The sequence below is a fragment of the Stenella coeruleoalba genome (genome assembly GCF_951394435.1).
Source record: "Stenella coeruleoalba genome assembly, chromosome: 12".
Classification (NCBI taxonomy): domain Eukaryota; kingdom Metazoa; phylum Chordata; class Mammalia; order Artiodactyla; family Delphinidae; genus Stenella; species Stenella coeruleoalba.
Genome location: NC_137158.1, coordinates 60,291,524 through 60,313,846, shown reverse-complemented (window position 1 = coordinate 60,313,846; position 22,323 = coordinate 60,291,524). Strand labels below are relative to the sequence as shown.

Below are 22,323 nucleotides of genomic sequence, written 5' to 3'. Positions count from 1 at the left end.
AAATCTACTGTATAACCAGAAGGGTAATATCTAAGGAGAATATTACTGTACTCACAATGACTTCTTTCTCCCAACATGTTCACAGAGGTTAAAATTTGGTAAACCAATACCAGTGGTGGACATGAGACATCCAAAAGAATAACTGTTAAGAGGAGGATGTGGAAAGAGCCAAACATTGTTAATTTTGTCAGGCAACCACCTTTCCTGCTTGTATCTATTAAAAAATTGTAACTTTGAATAACAATTCACTTCTCTCTAGGACTTGCTAGCTTCAGCTGCAAGATGAGAGTATGGACGGCAGGGTCCTTGAGGTTCCTTTCAAGGCAAGTCCTAGGATATTCCTAGGACTAACTCAGCACATTTTATCACCCCTCATTTCTCCTCCCATAATCACTGACAGCTTCAGTTGCTTCACTGCCATAGAAACTAAATTTAGAGAACATGGTTATTTTTCTTCCTCTAAAGATCACTCTGATAAAGAGCACAATTCCGGGGTCTATTGCTCTCATCAACGCCCAAACAACTTTTTAAAAAGGCTTTACAATGCTATAGGCTGAGTGCTGGTATAAATCAATTTCTTCCCTACCACGGTATTGATACACATCATAGTTACTTGTAAACGGAAATTCTAACTAGTGATAAAAAATAAAACAGTATTATTTTTTTCCTCTAAGAAAATTTTATTACTTTTTCTAGTTGAAACAGTTTGATTTCAGAGCGCGGTTTATAGATAATACCGAAGTGCAGGTTTTGCACAGAGAAAATGGTTTGCTTGTTGTTATCTTCATATGGAGGGATTTTCAAGGGCAACTGGCACATATTTTCAAAGTAACCTCAAGAACTCAGTTAAGCCCATTTCAGTTTTTTAATAATAAAAATAAATGCACTTCTTCGTCCGTGCCACCATCATCATTGGTATCATCCGTTATTAAAATAAGGAGTATAATATTGGACTAATAGCGGATCACGGCATCTGGCTCGTGTGAAAATTAACAGCCCAGCTGAAAGTTTCATGATGATGATCTGGTAGCTTTAAAAATTACTTTTTTTTTTAGTGGATATGAGGTGAGAGCTAAGGAAAGTATGTAGTCAAAAAAAAAAAAAAAAGAAGAAAGAAACCAAAGTTCTATTTTTGGCTTTTCTGCCACTGACTCACAGTATTAACTTGAACCAGTGGCCAACTTTCGTCTACTAACTAAGCCTATCCACACAAGAGGCTTAGTTAACAGATGAAATGAGAAATGCTTCAGCTTCCCTCTTTGAATGCTGGAGAACTGCTGAGATCACTTATATAAATATTTTTCTTTGAGCTCCCTAGAAGACAGGAACTTTATAAATATTTAGTTTTATTGTTGCACCTTAGGTACAAGTAGACCGGAAATTATACTCCCATACTTAAGTAAGAAATAACCTATTTCAGATAATCCTGGTTCATACCAAGGACTTTGCATTGGCTTGTTAGGGTCTCTTGAGCTTTCTTTTTTTCCATCCTCCTCCGCCCTTGCAGTTGACAAACGTGGAAATATAAATAAACCTTCCACAGCAGCGAGGGTTCCAAGGTAAGGAAGCCCAGCATGGATGCAGACACGCTGGCTGATGGCAAGCTGTGTATCAGAATGGGTAAGGATTCAAAATACACATCACATTTAGAATTCCTGATTGAAAAGTGTGAAAAAGTGGTTCATTTTTTAAGAATGAGTAATTTGGTTGAATGTTCTGAACTCAAGAAGCACCTCACTGAATCTCTAGTTTTGTATTTTGTTTCTTTTTTAGATACATGTGTAGAGAAGAAACCTAAAAAATGTGATTGTAACCAGCAGGTTTAGAGTCACTCTGTTTATTTCAAGAGGAGTTTTACAAAAGTAATTCACCTGTTACTTTGCAAACTCTTATTCAACAGGCTCTTCCTTCAAGGTTTTAATGGCACTAGGTTCTGGAATGATGTTCTCGGAATTCATACAAGTGTTATTTTTGGATGGTGGAATTTCAGGTGATTTTTTAAGTTTACTTTCTTATTCATATTTTTTGCATTTCCTGATCTTTTGCTTTAAATAAGGAGCAACTATCATTTTTACAAAAACAATAGTTAAAAAAGTAAATTTGAAACCTCTTGCCACTGATTTCATTCTCTTCTCGGCTCTATACCCTGAGTTTTTAATGGACCTGTGATTTCTTCCTGCTTTCCTTACAGATTTAAGACGAGCAGTTGTACAGTAATTAATTTCCCAGCTGGGAAACTGCGACTTGATGCAACTGAGCGGGGAGATGGTATTGATCTAGGGAACTCGGGCAGCTTATAAAGCACACTTAGATAAAATTGTCTCTTTTGTCTTCATTTACTGGGGTGATTCAAGCCAAGGCAGAATGGGTCTCTTGAGGATGAATTATGCTAATGATGTTCTGTTTGTTGACCTAATCTCAATACGATTATATTAGTTTTAATAGTTCTTAAGCACTCAGGGTGTTTTGGATGCAATGCCAGTTACAGACAAGCAAAAGGCAATAACTTCACCCTCAACATGCTGACTTTATGAAAGAATAAAGACCATTTAAGACTTTCTCTTTTGTGTATTCATGTATGGTCTCCTTTTCTATTTTTGCCTCAATACCAGGGCAGAGCAGAACATTCAGTCATATCTGGGGGCCAAGCTTTCCCTCCACAGCCCATCTTTGTTAAGAGGTTGCTTCCGGGAGGATCTGAAAATGCATCTATTTATTCTTCCTACAAGTATTTATTAAGCACTATTGCATGTTCAGCCATATTCTAGGCAATGTGCTAGAACAAGGAACCAGAATCTGTTCCTGACTTAAAAGGCTCCTGGAGGAAAACAAGCATATGGACAGACACTGAAATATTAGGGGCGCCATCATGAGGTCTGGACAGAACATTCCATGGGCGTGGGTACCACTGTGGAGGGGTCAATGCAATCTGACGGACACGTGGGAAGAAGGATCAGAAAATACTTCGAAGAATGGAGGGAAGAAAAGGCAAGTGTGGCAGAGTGTGAGCAATCTGTAAAGGCACAGTGATGGGAAACAGCAGGGCTCTCTTTTGAGGATTCTAGAGGCAGCTTTTATGTGTCCGGTTGGAAGTGGGTGAGTGACATGGCAGTGATGGAAGGTAAAGCTAGAACAGTAAACAGGGGTCAGATTCCAGATGTGAATTTGGGATTTATATAACAAACCCCAGGAAGCAGATGTAACCATGTATTCCAGGCTCCTCTATGCTAGGGATAAAAGTGGGGTCACAAAACAGGAAGTTTGCCTTTGATCACTCTGCAGTAATGTAACTCCCCTGAAATGCCTGTGCCTCACATGGTATCAAGACCCACTCTTCTTGGCCTCCATGTCCACCATTTTGTTCCCCTCTCTCCACATTCCCTTTCTCTTCCTGGCCAGAGCAACAGCAGTAGCCATGCCCCTGTGCTTGTATAAATGCAGTTCTAAGGATGCGATTCTTAGTTTGCTGAAGTTGATGTCTGCCCAGGGAGCCCTGTGGCGGCTGGTAGTTCATACTCTCAATGCCTCAGTTCTTTAAAGGCTTCACAGGCTCTTTTATTTCTTGCCTTATCCCAAGGTTTCAACATTGCTCCACTCTGATGGTGGTCTGTTGTCATTGACTAAACCTGTAGACTTCAGTTCCCTCTCTGCTTGGGATGAGTCCCTTCTCAAGCAACTCCCTGAACTCCCTGGTAAACAGATCCGGTGGAAGGTTGCTTTCCAGAATTAGTCAAATATGCCCGAATCTTTGGGAGAGCATAGTTTTGATGCATGGTGGCAACTCTGGAAAAGTTATGGGAAAAGGAATGGCAAGAGAAAATAGGAGCAGGAAAAAACAGGCTGAAACGTGACTCGAAGAGAGAGAATTAATATAAGCAGCTTGTGTGGAGCCTCCAAATCCAAAGGAAATAGTACATATTTGTAGTATTCTTCTTACCCATATTTTTTTATCTGATATCCTCTCTTATTTTTTGTATTATTTGTATTTTATAAGCCACCTTAGAACTCTTTTGAAACATGGCAGAATATAAATAAATGAATAAATAAAGAAGGTAATTTGCAGTTGCCACACGGAGTCATTAGCATTCTGAAGACAGGAGTGATGTGGGCAAAGGTAGAGACAAAAACACTTTTTGATAAACATGACTAGGGCCAGAACTTGAAAGAGCAGGAAACGAGGATATCAAATTAAAATCTAACTCCCAAATGATGCTTCAACCCTGACCTATTTGCTGATGGCAGAGTGGTTTGGCAGAATTTTGTCCCCTCAAGACCAAACCAAATCAAACAAAAACCAGGCAGAAGGAGGCAAGCCTGAAGGTGCTGACTCCTGCCGTCAGGAACCAGATCTCCCCAGACTCAATGAAAGGGTGAGAGAGATGCGCTAGACGAGGTGAACCGTGTTGCCGGCGGGGTAGAGGCATCGCTGTGTACAGTGGTTTCGGAAAATCGACAGCAGCGAATACCGAAATATTAAGCGGTTAACCCTGGACGGGACTTTCTCTTACTTTCCCTTACTTTCCCTCCAGCAAACCCAGCGTTATCCCTTTGATTACTCGGGTCCTCCCCTCCTCGGTTAAGCTAAACTTACCCTCTGTCGGCAATTCCTTATTCTTTCCCCTGGGATCCCCACCCCCTGGTCCCCAAGACGTGCTCACTCTCCCCGCTCCTTTTCCCTCTGCCCCCGACCCCCTTGCCTCGGCTTCCACCTCCTTCTTTCTCCTTCCAGGACGTCCGTCGCTCCGCTCCCCACTGAATCCCACCTCGGGGACCAAAGCAGGGGCGCGGGGTGGCAGATGGATGGGCGGCAAGGGCGGGACGCAGCTGGAATCGGCGGGACCCGGGCCATCGGGCTGGCGGGCCGCCCGGGCCTGGGAGGGAGAGCGGGACGGTCCGGCCCCTCCCGGCGGGCGGGACGGGGGGCGGTGCCCAGCCGCCGGCTCTCGGCCGCCGCTCGGCGTGCGCCCACCGCGTTCCAGGCGGCGGGAACCCAGGTGCCGCCAGGCGGGACGCGCCCGAGGATGTGCCGCTGGCCGCTGCTCCTGCTGTGCGGCCTGCTGCCCGGCGCGGCGGCGGGGGGCTCGGGCCGGCCCTTCCCGCACCGCACCCTCCTCGACTCGGAGGGCAAGTACTGGCTGAGCTGGGGCCCGCGGGGCAGCCGGCTAGCCTTCCGCCTCGAGGTGCGCACCGCCGGCTACGTGGGCTTCGGCTTCTCGCCCACCGGGACCATGGCCGCGGCCGACATCGTCGTGGGCGGCGTGCTCCGCGGGCGGCCCTACCTCCAGGTAAGCGCGTCCCCTCTCGGAGCCGCCCCGCTGCGCCCCGGCCGGTCCCGACCCCGGGCCACCCGGCTTTCCCTCCGTCCGAGACTGGACGCCGTCGCGCCCCGCCGCCCCGCCGCCCCGCCGCCCCTGCCCGGCACCCGTTTGCCTTCGCCGTCCGCTCCTGTAGCCTCCGGCGCCCAGGTTTCACCGCTGAGCACGGTGACCCCAGGCAGCTTTTCGTCTCTGAGCACTTTCCTGTCCCCAGCGCCCCATTTAATACATCCCCCAGGTACACACCTGCCACGCACCCCCCCTTCATCCCTCACAGGAAAGGAGAGGGACCCCGGCTTTGGGGGCCTAACGAGACAGCTCTCAGGGTTGAAGGAACCAGAGAGCCGTAGCATTTGCTGTCTTGCTATCGAGGGTCGGGGATCTCAGAACTTCCCACATCTCGACTATTCTGAAGCCTCCTGGCTCGCGGGCTGGGTCAGCTACCTTACCCGAGAGATGAATGAAAGGTCCCCAAGAATCGCTAGGAGTTTGCTATTCTGAGAGCCGTTTAGGAAGCCGCAAAACCTCCAAAACCTGGAGTCCCCAGGCAAAACCCCCTATTAAGTGGCAAAACTTTTCACTTACTTTAATAGCAAACAAAATCAATTTGACAGCTACAGTTTTGCTTTGAAAGAGCCCGAGTAGAGTCGTTGCCTGTTCACAGATGTTTTTATGAATAGGAAATTTTTTTTTTTAAATTATGAGATGACCAGAATGATTAGGTAGGTAAGTTTTCTGGACATCTTTGTTCGATCTTGACCGACATTTGGACACTTCTCCACGACGACATAACATCGTGGTAAATATAGTGTTGCTTATCAAAGTTCATCCAAAAATGCTGACCATTGCCAAAAGTCTCTTGATGCAGATGAAAACTAGTTGCTCTGGCATTGTGTTAAGGCTTTGATGATGTTAAAATCGGATGTGCATGATGGATTTCAAAGAGCATTTCTCAGTAATTTTATTTCTGACTTCTAAGTTTGATTTCCACAACATTCTGCAATTGATTTTTAACGCTAATTTTGGCATTGGCCTTTTAACTCCGGCTAGAAATTAAAAAAAATGACAGCAATAAAAACTTTGAAACAATTCTGTTGTCTATATTTTCATAAATTAGTCCTTTCCTCCCCAAAATAAGGACAACTCCAAGAAAGTAAAGTTATATGAGGATTACACTCTGTTGAAGTCATTGATGTATAAATTTTCTCCTTCTGGAGCATCTCAGACATTAAATTTGTAAACCAAGAATTTGACCCCAAACACAGGCCTCACTAGCTGAATAACTTAGCTCTCTTCTGATATGAAGTAGACAATACCTTATTTAAACACCTGTTGAGCCACATCTTTTTGTTCGTTTGTCTGTTTGGTTTTTTAGGGTGGGGAGAGTCAAATGCCCCTTAACTATCCTTGCAAGTTTTGTTGAAGGGCGCAAGTCTTACTATAGTGATATCATAAAACAGAGCATGTATACGTTAAAAGATAACTTGATATTGATTTCCCCAGAAGAGTAGCAGTTCTAGAAAGCCCATCCAATTTGATATCAAATGAAAGACTAAGAGTAGAATTCTGTTTCAACATGCCATAATGGGCACACCACAAACACAGGGTTTGTTAAACTACAGTATTTTCACACTGCTGGTGGTTCTTCATAAAGATCACATAAGAATTAATTAAGTGCTTTTTAGATGGGTTTTGAAACATAGAACTTTTCTGAAAGTGATTATTGAACACATATCACTATGAAATAAGCCTTGGAAACGGATCCTTTCCCAATATATTTAATGAGCACGAAGTAGGACTTTCCCCTCTGTTTTTATTCCTAAGGAGATGAAATCTTTATTTTCGTGTATAAAGGATCACCATTTTCATAGTTGACTGACATCCTTTACTATTCCATGTTTTTAAGCATCCCATTCATTTTAGGACATATAATATACAATAAAAATTATGCTTATCAGTTAAGGAGAAAGAAAATTTATTAAAAACTTCTTTAATAAAATGAAAGACCCCAGACACTAAAAATAAAAAGAAATGTATCAGTTCCAGCTGGATCATCCAGGCTGGGTGATTCCATTTCCCAACTCTTGAAATTGTATCTTCCCCCTAGAAACTATTGATTTGAGATTCTTCATGCAATGGTGTGATAAGGGTATCCTCAGCAACTATACCAAAAAGTAAATAGGGTTGTTAAACATTGTGTATGTGATTCCACTAGTAGACTGAATTTTGTGTAATTTTACTCCCAATAAGAACAAATTTTGGGGCTTCCCTGGTGGCGCAGTGGTTGAGAGTCCGCCTGCCGATGCAGGGGACACGGGTTCGTGCCCCGGTCCGGGAAGATCCCGCATGCTGCAGAGCGGCTGGGCCCGTGAGCCATGGCTGCTGAGCCTGCGTGTCCGGAGCCTGTGCTCCGCAACCGGAGAGGCCACAACAGTGAGAGGCCCACGTACCGCAAAAAAAAAAAAGAACAAATTTTGCATGAAACAATACAACAAAAAGCATTGACTTCTGGGGCACAATGTAGGATGGCATCAGAGTGTATGATAACAACCTAAGTTGACATCCTAGTCACCTCCCCTTGTGGCTATTTTCTATATATTTTATTTCATCCTTTCTTATTTAATTAAAAAAAACTTGACCTTTACATATTTTTTATTCTTTTAGTATTATGACTTTTAATAATGATGATTATTAAACTCAGTTTATTATTAAACTGGTGACCTTAAACTCCTCTTTTCAATAGAATGTTAACTCCTGGATAACTATTTAAGAATAAATCCTAACCAGCCAGGCAGAGAATTGTCGTTGAAACAGATGTCATAAACCCAAATTCATGTAGAGGTCAAGCAGCAAATGTAAGAGTGACAAGTCTTGAGTGGAACAGGCAGGATTGTAATGCAGCAGAGTAGAGGGGAGAGAAGAAACCCAAGTTTTTGCATGTGAATTACTGTTATGTAGAAATGCAAATCGACTACTGCCAGATCTTCCGTTTGTTTTTGTTTTTTTGAGAGAAGAAACTTTTTTAAAAAGTTTATTTATTTAACTTATTTATTCTTGGCTGCGGTCTTCATTGCTGCGCGTGGACTTTCTCTAGTTGCGGTGAGCGGGGGCTGCTCTTCCTTGAGGTACGCAGGCTGCTTATTGTGGTGGCTTTTCTTGTTGCGCAACCCGGGCTCTAGGCGCGCGGGCTTCAGTAGTTGTAGCATGCAGACTCAGTTGTTGTGGCTCACGGGCTCTAGAGCGCAGGCTCAGTAGTTGTGGCGCACGGGCTTAGCTGCTCCGCGGCATGTGGGATCTTCCCGGACCACGGCTTGAACCTGTGTCCCCTGCATTGGCAGGCAGATTCTTAACCCCTGCACCACCAGGGAAGTCCCAAGAGAAGAAAGATTTTTAGTCTGTGTGTGTGTATAAGTAAAACCTTCTGATTGGTAAATAGCAGCCACAATTCAAAGTTGTACAAAGCACCCTGTAGTGCGCACGTACATACACAATTTCAGTTGAGATATATCCCATGGACAGCTTCATCTGGGACCAAGAGGAAAAGAAGCTAAAGTTAATAAAGAATCAACCCAAATTATGAAAATCCAGAAAAGGCAGAGAGGCAGGTCCCATTTCTCTTCAGGCCAGATTTATTCTGTGTCAAGAAACGTCCAGCGGGGACCTTGCCCCTTCTTTTGGTTGTCTGTCATTGTGTAACGAAGCACCCCGTACCACAGGGTGCTTTGTGAGCTTATTTTGCTCACAAAGCTGCAATCTGAGCAGGACTTGGTGGTGACAGGTCTTCTTTGCTCCACGTGGTGTCAGCTCCAAGGTGAGTGCTTGAGTCACCTGGAGGCTCTCTCACTGGTTTGTCTGACAGGCAATGGATGCTGGCTGTTGGCTGGACCTCCGCCGGTACTGTGTCAGGAACGTGGCCTCTCCATGTAGCTGCCTGGCTTCCTCCCAGCAGAGTGGCTGGGTCCCAAGAGTGAACATCTGGAGAGGCCCAGGTGGAAACTGGATGGCCCTTTATAATTTAGCCATGGAATGACGGACTGTGTCTTCTGCTGTAGTCACAGCCCCACTGGATTGAAGAGAGAATGTAGATGCCACCTCAACCTCATGCTGGGAGGAGGTCACATGGGAGGGGAAGATATTAGTGTGGCCATCTTCGGAAAGTCCACGCAGCCACACCCATCGTCACCAACTTGCCAGTTCCCTTCCAGCACCGCTTCTGAGTACCTGTCACCATGTAGTCACCCTCTCTTGACACTGCTCGGTTTGGGAGGCAAGTGCTTACTTTTTCACTTCTTTCCTTACCCCCCCCCTTCACACACACACACACACACACACACACACACACGCGCGTGCGCCCGCACCTGCGTGACTCACAAGAAGTTAGTGAATGGTTAGCCTCCCAGTCCCCATTCCTCCCGCCCCTCCCCCCAGAAAAAGAGTTCTAAACCTCCACAAACCCACATTTTTCAGTGGTTGCCCATCACTAATTCAGGGCTGGACCCAATGAGACTGTCTCCGGAGGGCAGCGCGACATTTGCTTGTAGAGTCGTGGAGTGAAAAATCAGATTTTGATTTCCTTGCCTCAAGGTAGTATACTGGCTTGGACATCCTTAAAACCACACCCAGAGATGAGGTATTGTGGAAATTTGCCCTGCCCGTTTTGTAACCCTCCGACCCCGTCTGGAGATATTTCTTCAAATGTTGTATAACCAGGTACCATCAAAATGGTAAAGAAAAGAGAGAAACGCGGTTGTGAAGTAAAGCCCGTCCCAGTGTGCCCTGTTGGGTAAGTTGCTCTGGATCGGGTTACGCTTGGGGACACGTTACCCCTGGGATGCTGCTGAGGTCAGTTTCAAGACAGTGTGTTTCACAGAACAGCCAGGGGTGGGGGTGGGAAGCGGTCTTTCCTCTTGCCTCGGCTTTGGAAAGCCTCACTATTTTGTCTCAATGAATTAACTCAACTCTCACTTCCCTGATGCACCCAGATTCGTGTCCTTTCCTTGTACTTTGCCCCTTTTTGACACAGAGTGATCCCACCCCGACCCAAGCCACTTAGCAACTGTGAGTCCCCATTTGGGGGAAGTAATCCGGGTTGATGAATGCCTAGCTTGTGTGAGTTGGAGAAGAGGGCAGCATTGTCAGATGTGCCTGTTGAATTTGCACAAAAATGGATTCACTCTTCCTTTGGGGGTGTAAATCGCTGGGGAATGGAGGCTGAAACCTATGTCATCATTTGTTACAGCCTTGCTGGTTGGCCGTCGCTAGGACTGAAACTTTTCTGTGATGAGAAGGAAGTCTTCAGCAGCGGGGTAATTGCTGCAGGGCTGCTCCCTGAGGAAATGTTCGGAAATTATGCTGTGATTTGAAATCACAGAAAACAGTGAGCATTCTTTGTGGTTAACGATGTGCTCCTTTTAAGTGCACTGGGGCCAACGGCAACAAAGAAATGTTTGGAAAGCAAATTGAAAAGCTGTAAGGGAAAGACGAAGAGAGTGTGCAACCCTGACACAGCTCAGCTGGGGCTTTGTTAAGAGATATTTATAAATCTTCAAATTATGTCCTCTCCCCCCCCACCATCAATTTCCAGATGATGAAGGGACCTCTCCAAGCTTCATGCTTTGTGCATTAGTAATAAGTACACATGCACCAATGTAAGCTGGAACAGCAACACACCAGGATACTCTTCAGCTGTGTGGTTCTCCCTGGAAGAGCAGATGATTTCATAGCGCCAGCCTGAGGAAAGGGCAGAGTAAGAGCGAAGAGAACAGTGCACCTGAATTGACCATCAAGGTTTAAGACTTCAGGCAACCAACAGCCTATTTCTGGATTCTTGGAAGGAGAGGCAAGAATCCACTTCAAAGAAAGTGAACGGTGGTTTATTAATTCATCATTTGTAATAGAGCCTTATTAAAATAAAGTTGCTGGCAAAAGGAATGAATTCATTATATATCATGTTTCTGGAAATGTTTGATCCATATGTAAAAACAAAAAACAAACAAAAAAACACCTCTGTCTATGGATGCCTCACAATGCTGCTTATTGTAACTTTTTATTTTATTTTATTTTATTTTATTTTTTTTTGGCAGTACGCGGGCCTCTCCCGTTGCGGAGCACAGGCTCCGGACACGCAAGCTCAGCGGCCATGGCTCACAGGCCCAGCCGCTCCGCGGCACGTGGAATCTTCCCGGACCGGGACACGAACCCGTGTCCCCTGCATCGGCAGGCGGACTCTCAACCACTGCGCCACCGGGGAAGCCCTGCTTATTGTAACTTTTAAAAAATAATTAGTACAGAACTTTTTTTTTTTGTGGTAAATATTTTTTGTTTATTGAAGTATAGTTGATTTACAATATTGTGTTAGTTTCAGGTGTAAAGGGATGCAGTTATATATACATTCTTTTTTTATATTCTTTTCCATTATGGTTTATCACAGGATATTGAATATGGTTCCCTGTGCTCTACAGTAGGACCTTGTTGTTTATCCATCCTGTCTATAATGGTTTACACCTGCTGACCCCAGCCTCCCACTCCATCCCTCCCTGCAACCCCCCCCACCTTGGCAACCATAAGTCTGTTCTCTGTGTCCATGAGTCTGTTTCTGTTTTGTAGGTAAGTTCATTTGTGTCATATTTTAGATGCCACATAAAAGTGGTATCATATGGTATTTGTCTTTGTCTGACTTACTTTACTTAGTATGATAATCTCTGGGTTCATCCATGTTGCTGCAGATGGCATTATTTCATTCATTTTTAAGGCCGAGTAATATTCCATTGTATCTGTATATATCACATTTTCTTTATCCATTCATCTGTCAATGGATATTTAGGTTGCTTCCATGTCTTGGCTATTGTAAATGGTGCTGCTATGAACACAGGGGCGCACGTATCTTTTCAAATTATAGTTTTGTCCGGGTATATGCTCAGGAGTGGGATTGCTGGATCATATGGTAGCTCTATTTTTAGTTGTTTAAGGATCCTCCGTACTGTTCTCCATAATGGCTGCACCAACTTACATCCCCACCAGCAGTGTAGGAGGGTTCCCTTTTCTCCACACCCTCTCCAGCATTCGTTATTTGTAGACGTTTTAACGATGGCCATTCTGACGGGTGTGAGGTGGTAGCTCATTGTAGTTTTGATTTGCATTTCTCTAGGAATTAGCGACGTTGAGCATCTTTTCACGTGCCTGTTGGCCATCTGTATGTCTTCTTTGGAGAAATGTCTATTTAGGTCTTCTGCCCATTTTTTGATTGGGATGTTTGTTTTGTTGTTGGTGGCAGTATGATAAAAATTGAACTGTAACCCAAGTGAACTCTTTGGGGTCCTCAAAAAAATGTTCAGATTGTACAGGGGTCCCGAGATGGAAATGCTGGCATGTCACTGGTGTCTGTCAGTCAGGCAAGGGATGCGTGATGAGCCGAGTGGCTCATCCAGTGAAAGTGCCCCATGCACAGTTCAGTTCAACCTCTTTTTCCCCTATTGTTATTTTTTTCCTTTGTGTGGGTTCCCGGGAGTGGAGTTTCCAGATTAAGAAGCAAAAAGGCTTTGGAAGCTCCCCACTCCAACTTATAATTACATATTTAAACATTTTAAAATTTTATTTTAATTTTTTTCTGGCCATGCTGCAGAGCTTATGGGATCTTAGTTCCCCAATCAGGGATTGAACCTGGGCCCTCAGCAGTGAAAGCACCGAGTCCTAACCACTGGACCGCCAGGGAATTCCCTAAACATTTTTTTTTAAACTGTGGTAAATTATATGTAACATAAAATTTACTGTCTTAACCATTTTTAATCGTATCTTCCCAAACTGAAACTCTGTCCCCATTAACCACTCAGCCCCCCATCCCCCTCCCCAGCCCCAGGCAACCATGAACCCATGCTCTGTGTCTGTGGATCTGCCAGTTCTGGACGTTTCCCATCAATGGAATCACACACTCTGTGTCTGGCTTCTCTCACTGAGCATCGTGTTCTCAGGGTCCATCCATGTGGTAGCAAGGGTCAGGGCTTCACCCTTTTCGTGGCTGAGGGACGTCCCCGTGTGTGGAGGGACACGGTGTGTTTCTCCATCATCTGGTGGTGGACACTCAGGCTGTTTCCACCTACTGTGCTGCTGTGCACACACACGTACAGGTTCGCTTTGGAAGTTTGTAGGTTTGTGTTGCTAAGCCCCTTCCCCTGGCTGGTCCCCACTGGCACGCTCTTCAGCAAAACTGCCTCATCGGTCCCGGGTCCCGAGGATGATCCTGTTGCTGAACGAGGGGGAAGGGCTGCATGTGTTTGGGTTCCTGCAGGTTCTTTCCCTTCTGCTCCTGCTGACCATTTACTCTTCCAGGGCCACGGCGGTGAAGACTAGGTCCTCGGCGGGTGCCCCCCGCACGTCTTCCAGGATCTGCTCCACCGTGGGGGGCGCCAGGCGGGTGGGCAGCACCACACGCTTCTTGGCCTTGGGGCCCATCCCTGGCGGCAAGACTTCAGCCACAACCGCGGCCCAGTGGCCACTAGTATAGAACTTTTAAACACAGAATATTTCTCCAGGAAACCTCTTCCCAATCTATGTCTTTTTAACTTGTTAAATTTTAAAATAGACTGGGAAAAAAAAGCTTCACATTAGGACAACATACAGCACACACATAAGCAGAGAATTCTACAAAAATAAAAATAACTTCAAATATATCACTTTTTGTTAACTGTAAAAATGGAATTATATATGAGTGCTGTGCAAATGATGTATAGACCAAATTTAATTTACTGCTGAGGTCTTTTGTCGTCATCGAATGTAGCCAAAAATTATGAGAAAATTTTTAAACAATGTTTGCTTTTACAAGTTAAATGTTGATGTTTTGGGCATTTACTTGCTGCTCGTAAGAGCTCAGAGTTCAGTTGATTCCCCTTAAATTTCCTAAACCACCCCCGCCCCAATTTTACGGTTAAGAAACTAGGCCTTAGGTACCTATTAAACGACTTGTTGGAGACCATACAGATCAGTAGCCTGGATTCATTTCCTCTCAGTCCTGGTTTGGTGGTCTTTCTTCTCCTACAAGCAACTGGTAGCTTACATAAAAACATATTCACAGTTTTCTTCCTCAATAGTGAAAAACATGTTAATAGAATGCATTTTTAAACAGTGATAAAATCACAGTATCTCTCTCACTGCTTTTGTTGTACTATGAATGTCATAGATACACATTTCTGTGATGTGATTTTTCATTCATCGAGTTCTTGGGTTGTTCTTTGGCTGTGTAGGGTCTTAGTTGCGGCATGCGGGGTCTTCGTGGAGGTGTGTGTGGGATCTTTCGTTGTGGTAGCGGGCTTCCCTCTAGTTGTGACGTGCGGGTTTTCTCTTCTCTAGTTGTGGCGCACAGGCTCCAGGGTGCGTGGGCTCTGTAGTTGGTGGCACGTGGGCTCTAGTTGAGGTGCACGGGCTTAGTTGGCCCGCAGCGTGTGGGATATTAGTTCCCTGACCAGGGATGGAACCCTTGTCCCCTGCACTGGAAGGCGGATTCTTTACCACTGGACCACCAGGGAAGTCCCTCGTGGAGCTCTTAATATATGCCATACATTATGATAAGTCCTTAAAGTGTGTTATCTCATGTAATTCTCACAATAGCCCTATAAGGTCAATATCTTATTTCTCCCATTTTGTAGATGTATAAGCCTGAGGCTCCAGGCCACACGGCATGAGAATCATTTGGGACTTGCATATGACTGTTTTAGTAAAGTACTCACCCATAGGCAGAGAATGTTAGAATGTTCATTCATTCACTTGACCAATATTTATGGAAGTTTTATTGAACAGTTCTAGATGCTGGGGATATAGCATTTAGTGGGAGGAAATCAGTGGTATCAGGGGGCTCACATTTTGATGGGGGATAAACAAATAAACAAGCAACAAAAATATCAGAAAGTGGTAACTGCTGTGCAGAGAATTAAAATAGGGTGATGTGATAAGGAACAACAGTGGGGCTGTTTTAGACTGGGATGCTTAGAATCAAAACACGAAGGAAAACAAATATCCCAAGTTTAAAGGTTGTCTTTCAAGATTAACCATAGTGTTTACAATTCAAAATATCATATACTATGAAGAAGATTATCTGGCATGGGCATCAAAGGACTCAGTAGACCTTGAATATAGGAGACTGCCTACCTGGAGGAAATATAATTAACGTGTCTGAACCGCATGAGCTCTCTTTTCTATTTCTGTGGCATTGTTACACAGATGTTTAGTAAGCTCAACTAGAGTCTTTCAGGCTTTGATCTAGAGACTCGGTGATTTGATTTGATTTGATTTTTTTTTGTGGTACGCGGGCCTCTCACTGCCGTGGCCTCTCCCGTTGCGGAGCACAGGCTCCGGACGCGCAGACTCAGCGGCCATGGCTCACGGGCCCAGCCGCTCCGCGGCATGTGGGATCCTCCCGGACCGGGGCATGAACCCGTGTCCCCTGCATTGGCAGGTGGACTCTCAACCACTGCGTCACCAGGGAAGCCCAGACTCCGTGATTTTATAGGAGTTTCTTTCTTAATACCAGGTATGAATGTTTTTCTCTTATACTCTGTGTTCTTTCTCGTCTTCAATAATATGAGAGAGCTAAAGGACTTTGAGAAGCTAGAGCAACAAAACCACATGTGTCTGGGGAAGATTTCCATCTTTCAGGCAATTTTTAGACTAAAACTTGGAAGTCTCAGTTTCTTAGATACAACTAAATTGCTACCATTTTTCCCCCTGCAAACTTCATGCACAGAAACCCACTCATACAAGGAAGTTCTTGGTAGATGAAACCATGTAGAAGCAAGGCCTCTGGTACTTTGGACATCCAGATCCCTTTGGGCAGGGCCAAGGTGGATCTGTGCTACGGTGGATTGGAATCCAGTGGTGAGCAGGCAGAGCTCATGGAAGACTGAGAACTGGGAAAGATGCTTCCTTCATCAGAAATTCCCAAATTTGTGCATTAGAATCACCAGGGCATCTTTTAAAACTTTCACCATCCAGGCAACCCCCATCCCTCCTTAATACCCATTAAATCACAATCTCTGTGGGGTGGTGGACACAGGCATTAATATATTTTAAAGTTTCTTAATTGACTCTGTGAAGGCAATTCTGAAATGTGCAGACGAGTTCGGGAACTACTGACCTTATGTGGTTAGGCTCTTTGATCAGAATCGGGTGACTCCTGTGTGGTCTACCTATAGAAGCTTGGAAGGTTCCAGGCACCGGGCATGGGGACGCATAGCAGGATTCTGGACAAAGCAATTCAGAGTGACCACTTGATGTTTGAAGCAAGGGCAAACATATGCTTAGATAGTTAAGATTATTTTGTAAAGTAGAAAAATAAAGTGGGTTTTTCTAGAATTGAAACACTTCTGAAATGTTCAACAGATTTGGTGATACTTCTAAGTATTTTCTCGAAAGTACATGCTGAAACGAGAGCAGCAATGGAAGAACTGTGGGTAGTGGTGTATTTTAAAACATGCTGAGCCAGAAATCTCCCTCCTCCTCATAGCCCTCTACCGTTCCTACACACCTTTTGTCAGTCGGTACTAGCTGCTGTATTTCTAAGCAACAGGAATATCTGCCCACACAGAGTCTAAAATTCATAAGTTATATATGGCCACAGGGCATTAAAGGAATATTAATAAATGAAAGTCTTAGATAATTTCTCAGCCTGTTCAAGAGGCGTGTTCTGCTCTAAAATCTTTTTTTAGAATTACCAGTGACAAAATGGACTCCCTTTGTATTTGGAAAAATTCTGAAGTGTCTTTCTAGTTACGTAAATATTCTTTTCCTTCCCTCCTTCATTTTCCAAGGTTGCTAATAAGAAGTGAAATGCCCTAAAGCTATAGTTGCAGTAGGGAGAGGAGGAAAAGAAGCAGGAGTCGTGGGTGATTAGTGTTTTATTAGGGTGGGGATGCAACATTTACAGGTGGATGAGTATGGCCGTGCTGCCACGGTCTTCCTGAGGGACCAGGAAAGAGTCCATGTGCCTGGCGGGTCCTCAAGAAATACCTGCTGAGCAGCTAAAAGCAGGAAGCCCTGCTCTGAATCCCAGCACTGCTCGCTACTTACTCCTTGTGTGGCCCTTGGCAAACTCCTTAACGTCTCTAAAGTGACAGTTCCCTTTATGAAGAAGGGAATTATATCTAACGCATGGGGCTTTTGTGAGGATTAAATGAAATAGGCATGTAAAGCTCTTAGCAGAGTATGTGGCACATTAAAAGTACTCAATAAATACAAGGTATTATTATAATGAGTCGCTCAGTGAAATATCAGAATTGTCAGATGATTACATGGAGAGAAACGTCCCAGATTTTCAACTTGGGGAAAAATATCTACTGAAGGAGTAGATGGGGGAGATTCATAGTAATTTTTTTTTTTTTTTGCGGTACACGGGCCTCTCACTGTTGTGGCCTCTCCCGTTGCGGAGCACAGGCTCCGGACGCGCAGGCTCAGCGGCCATGGCTCACGGGCCCAGCTGCTCCGCGGCATGTGGGATCTTCCTGGACAGGGGCACAAACCCATGTCCCCTGCATCGGCAGGCGGACTCTCAACCACTGCGCCACCAGGGAAGCCCGATAGTAATTTTTGAGGAAATTCAAGGACAAACTTTAAGCAACTGGTTTGTGAATGCTTGGCCCTAAGCAATTGGTTTGTGACTAGAGGTCAGCATGGTTTCAATAAACACAAGTTATACTCACAAGACTGCATTTGCTTTTGCATTTGGTTTGCTGAACCAACCTGTAGTTGTGGTAATAAATCAATGGTGTGTCTGAATGATTCTAAAGTAATTGGCAGGTCTCTTAGGATGTCACAACATGTTGATAACAGACTGCCTACATTAGTCCACAGAATAAGGACTCAAAAGATAGTGATATATGGGGAGGGGGAAGGGTGAGCTGTGACAGGGCGAGAGAGAGGCATGGACATATATACACTACCAAACGTAAGGTAGATAGCTAGTGGGAAGCAGCCGCATGACACAGGATATCGGCTTGGTGCTTTGTAACCTCCTGGAGGGGTGGGATAGGGAGGGTGGGAGGGAGGGAGACACAAGAGGGAAGAGATATGGGAACATATGTATATGTATAACTGATTCACTTTGTTATAAAGCAGAAACTAACACACCATTGTAAAGTCATTATACCCCAATAAAGATGTTTAAAAAATTAATTTAAAAATTCAACTACAAAAAAAAAAGAAAAAGACAGACCTACTAGAGAATGGACTTGAGGATATGGGGAGGGGGAAGGGTGAGCTGTGACAAATCGAGAGAGAGGCATGGACATATATACACTACCAAACATAGGGTAGATAGGTAGTGGGAAGCAGCCGCATGGCACAGGGATATCGGCTCGGTGCTTTGTGACCGCCTGGAGGGGTGGGATAGGGAGGGTGGGAGGGAAGGAGACGCAAGAGGGAAGAGATATGGGAACATATGTATATGTATAACTGATTCACTTGGTTATAAAGCAGAAACTAACACACCATTGTAAAGCAGTTATACTCCAATAAAGTTGTAAAAAAAAAAGGATAGTGGTATATTAAAATAACGGAAGGAAACTAAAAGTTAAAAATTCACTGAGAATACAAATAAAGTTAAACGCTTGGTTTAAAGATTAGTTGTGTATGTACAAAATGTGTAAAATTGGACTTAATTGGAATTCATATGAAAAAGGTCTAAATATTAGTTCTTCTTAAGCTCAAAAGATGTGCTTGTTGAACACAAATATGCAATATTAGCCTATAAACTCTACGTTTACCTCAAGGGAAGTAATACTGACATTGTAATCTGTACTAGGCTAACCGTAACAGAAGATACCTTCTTGAATAACTTCTTTAAAGGATGTGTGGGTGAACTGGATCATTCTAAAGGAGAAGTCCAAGGATGATTGAAATCTCTGGAAATTGGGGTACTTGAGTAATGGGAGACCACTGGCAATGTTTGCTTGGAAAAAGAACAATTAGAAAAGACATGATCATTGCCCGTGAAATAGTGGACAGTCTTCCTCAAGAAATATGGATCAGATGCTACCTATTAGGTTCCAGAAGGAAGAAAAAAGACCCAATTAGTATACTCTATTTTAGGTTAGTGTAAGAAATACATTTCTGACCATCAGAGGTGTTAAAATTGAATGAGTTGCCTTGTGAGATTGTAAACTCATGAGCTTTGTCACTGGAGATATTGAATACTGTGTGATCCTCTCTTAAAAACATTTTTGAGAGAAATCCTCTCGATAGGAGCTAGGATTAGGTATCCTTCAGGCTGTCTTCCAACTTGAGTGTGATGCTGAAAAGAAATTTACTCCACAATCTTGCTTTTAGGTTATTCTAGAAATTAACAGAAGAGAAGACATTAGCAACTATGAAACTGTCTATGTTGTTTTTTAACCTGCCTCAAGAAGGTCTGCTGTCTCTGCGGATAGCTATGCATTGAATCTTTACATTAGTTGTGAGAGTATTTCATTTCTTTCCCTACTATATATTTCAGTATATTTGAATTATATTAGTGAATATATGTTAATCATATATAGTGAATATGTATTAGTTTTGAAACCGAAAAAATGAAAAAAAGAATGTCTTATGACGTATATACTCAAAAGAATTTGGAGGGCTTCAGGAGCCTTTATATTCAAGACTGAATAAAAGTTGGTAAGTTTCGGAAGCTTGGTTGATGCATTTTTTTGATCTAAGAGCAGTCTACATATTCTCTGCCTCCTGACCTTCTCACCTGGATGTCTAGGTAGCATCTTAAATCTGCTTCTTCCCCAGCCTTCCCCATCTCAGTAAACGGCACCTCTGGGTACCTCCGGTCAAAAATTAGGGGTCATCCTTGTTTCTTCTCCTTCCTTCTTCCCACATATAAAACCCACCTCTTCAGATTCTATTGACTCTTCCTCCAAACTAAATCTAAAACCTGCGCACATCCCTTCAGTTTTACTACTACCACTCAAGCTTGAACCCCTGGGACCACTGTGTGACTCCTGTCTTCTGATCATGGCTCTTCGTTTTTCTTCTTTTCATTCTCCACACGGTAGCCACAGTAATACACACACACACACACACACACACACGTATATATATATTTTCATATCAGCAGAATATGTCACTTTCTGCTTCAAGCTCAAATAACTTCTATATAAGTTTAGTATTAAATCTGAACTCCCTATACTGACCCATAAGGCGTTCACAGCATCTGGGGCCTCATGTGATCTCTGTTGACCTCATTTTTCTGTTCCGGGCACTACAGTTCAGTCACCCTGGTTTTTATTTGCTTCACCAAACTGGATAAACCTCGCCTTGCCCCCTTCTAGGTCCTTTCCAATAGCTGCCCTCTCTTCCTGGACCTACTTCCTCCTCACTTTCCATGGCTGGCTCCTAGCTGTAGTTTATTTCTCAAAGTAAGTTTGTGTCTCAGTGGTGACTTTTCTGATCCCTCAACCCAAAGCCTTTCGAATCTGTGTCTAGAATCTCTGTTTTATTTTCCTATAAGCACTTATCAAAATATTTTTGGTTATATTGTTATTTAAGTTTAAAAAATTGCTTATCCTGCAACTCCACTATCAGTTTGATTATAATAAGGACTTTGTCTTATACTGTCTATACTGTACAATCGTGTGCTCTCAGCCCTACATCAGGAATGAGGAATAGTAATGCAATGAAATATGTGTTGGAAAAAGGAGAGGAAGAAGGAAGGGAGGAAGGGACAGAGGAGGGAAGGCAGGAAGGAAGTGGCCTTCTCTTCAAAATTTATTCCTTTCATAAACTGGTCATGGAAAATTAAGAGAAGTCATCTAAATTTTTTTAAAAATTAAAGTGGTGGAATACGGTGAAAGTAAAGTAACATCTTATGTCAATGGTAAGATTTGGAATTGTTTTTTCCATTGAAGCCTATTGTTAGAGATCGAGTCAAAGTTTTCATTTTACACTTTATCTGATAATTCTGTAATTATCGCAAAGTCTTAAATGACCTATATGAAAACTAAAATGAGATGATTGACTGTGGGAGAAAATTCAGGATGTGTATTTCCAGAAGGTGGCACTTAAAGGACGGATTGCTCAGGTGGGCCCCTCATGGAACGCAAGCCAATAGGGCGCACATTTAGGCGTTCTGGCAGCATTTAACAGATGCCTTCTTAGAGCTAGAGAGTTTCAGTTTTATCTGAAGTGGTTTCTGGAAGGCAAGCCCCTTCTGTTTTGACATTCCTCTCAAATTTCCAAGATTAGCGAAGAAATAACATTAAAATCAGCTTATACTGAAATCTGAAGATTATGTTTATATAGTTTGTTTATACGGTTTTATGGTTTTTTAGGATCAAGGATTCTCTTGAACACAAAAATATCTATTATTATACTATCGGTATTATTAAACTACCATAACACTGATTATAGAAATGGATATTACAAACAGGAATGTTGGAAGTAACAAGGCTTTTGTGATTTAGAAAAAGAAAAACTACAAGCACCTGTTGAAGAAAATGATGACGGATGGTAACATTTTTCTCAAGGGTCCCTCTGCAGCTGTGCTTACATTCAGTTCCCCAGGCTGAACCGGGGTTTATTCATATCTTTTATTACACCCATAAAGAGTTCTCACTTCATCCTGTTTAACACAGCACCGGTCAAAGCTCTTTTCTGTTAACAGAGATTTTATTCAAGAGAGGAAAAAAAAGACTGACAATGAGTGAGAACCAGTTTCACATCTGTGTAATCATGTTTTTTAACGAGAGGCCATAGCAATCTTGTGGATTATCAAAGCTAGTGTTTTTGGTTTGTTATCTTAGTCTGAAGGTGGCAGTCCGTACTCTGGCTACCATGCGAAATGCTAATGCCAACTTCTGCTGATGCTGTCTTTACTATTGCCACACAGCATTTTGAAACCTCAGTAATACACTTTATCATTTATTTCAAAGCATAACATGTTCAAAAGGAAAAATATCCTGTGAGAATATGCTTCAGAAGTAATATTTTATTTATTTTGAATTTTATTTAGTTATTTATTTATTTATACAGCAGGTTCTTATTA

At 43.3% G+C, this 22,323-nt stretch overlaps 1 protein-coding gene across 3 annotated transcripts in view; it reads left to right on the top strand.

Annotated features, from left to right (window-relative positions):
* Window positions 1–4,896: 4,896 nt before the first annotated feature.
* Window positions 4,897–22,323, top strand: part of MOXD1 (monooxygenase DBH like 1) — an 89,105-nt gene continuing 71,678 nt past the window's right edge. For 2 of the 3 annotated variants that reach the window (XM_079939742.1, XM_079939743.1), the window contains exon 1: window positions 4,897–5,285. In XM_079939742.1, coding sequence (XP_079795868.1) covers window positions 5,022–5,285 — 264 coding nt within the window. In that variant the 5' untranslated portion in view covers window positions 4,897–5,021. Of the gene's footprint in view, window positions 5,286–15,764; window positions 15,835–22,323 lie in introns of those variants that run through there. The other variant, XM_079939744.1, reaches the window with a different exon arrangement.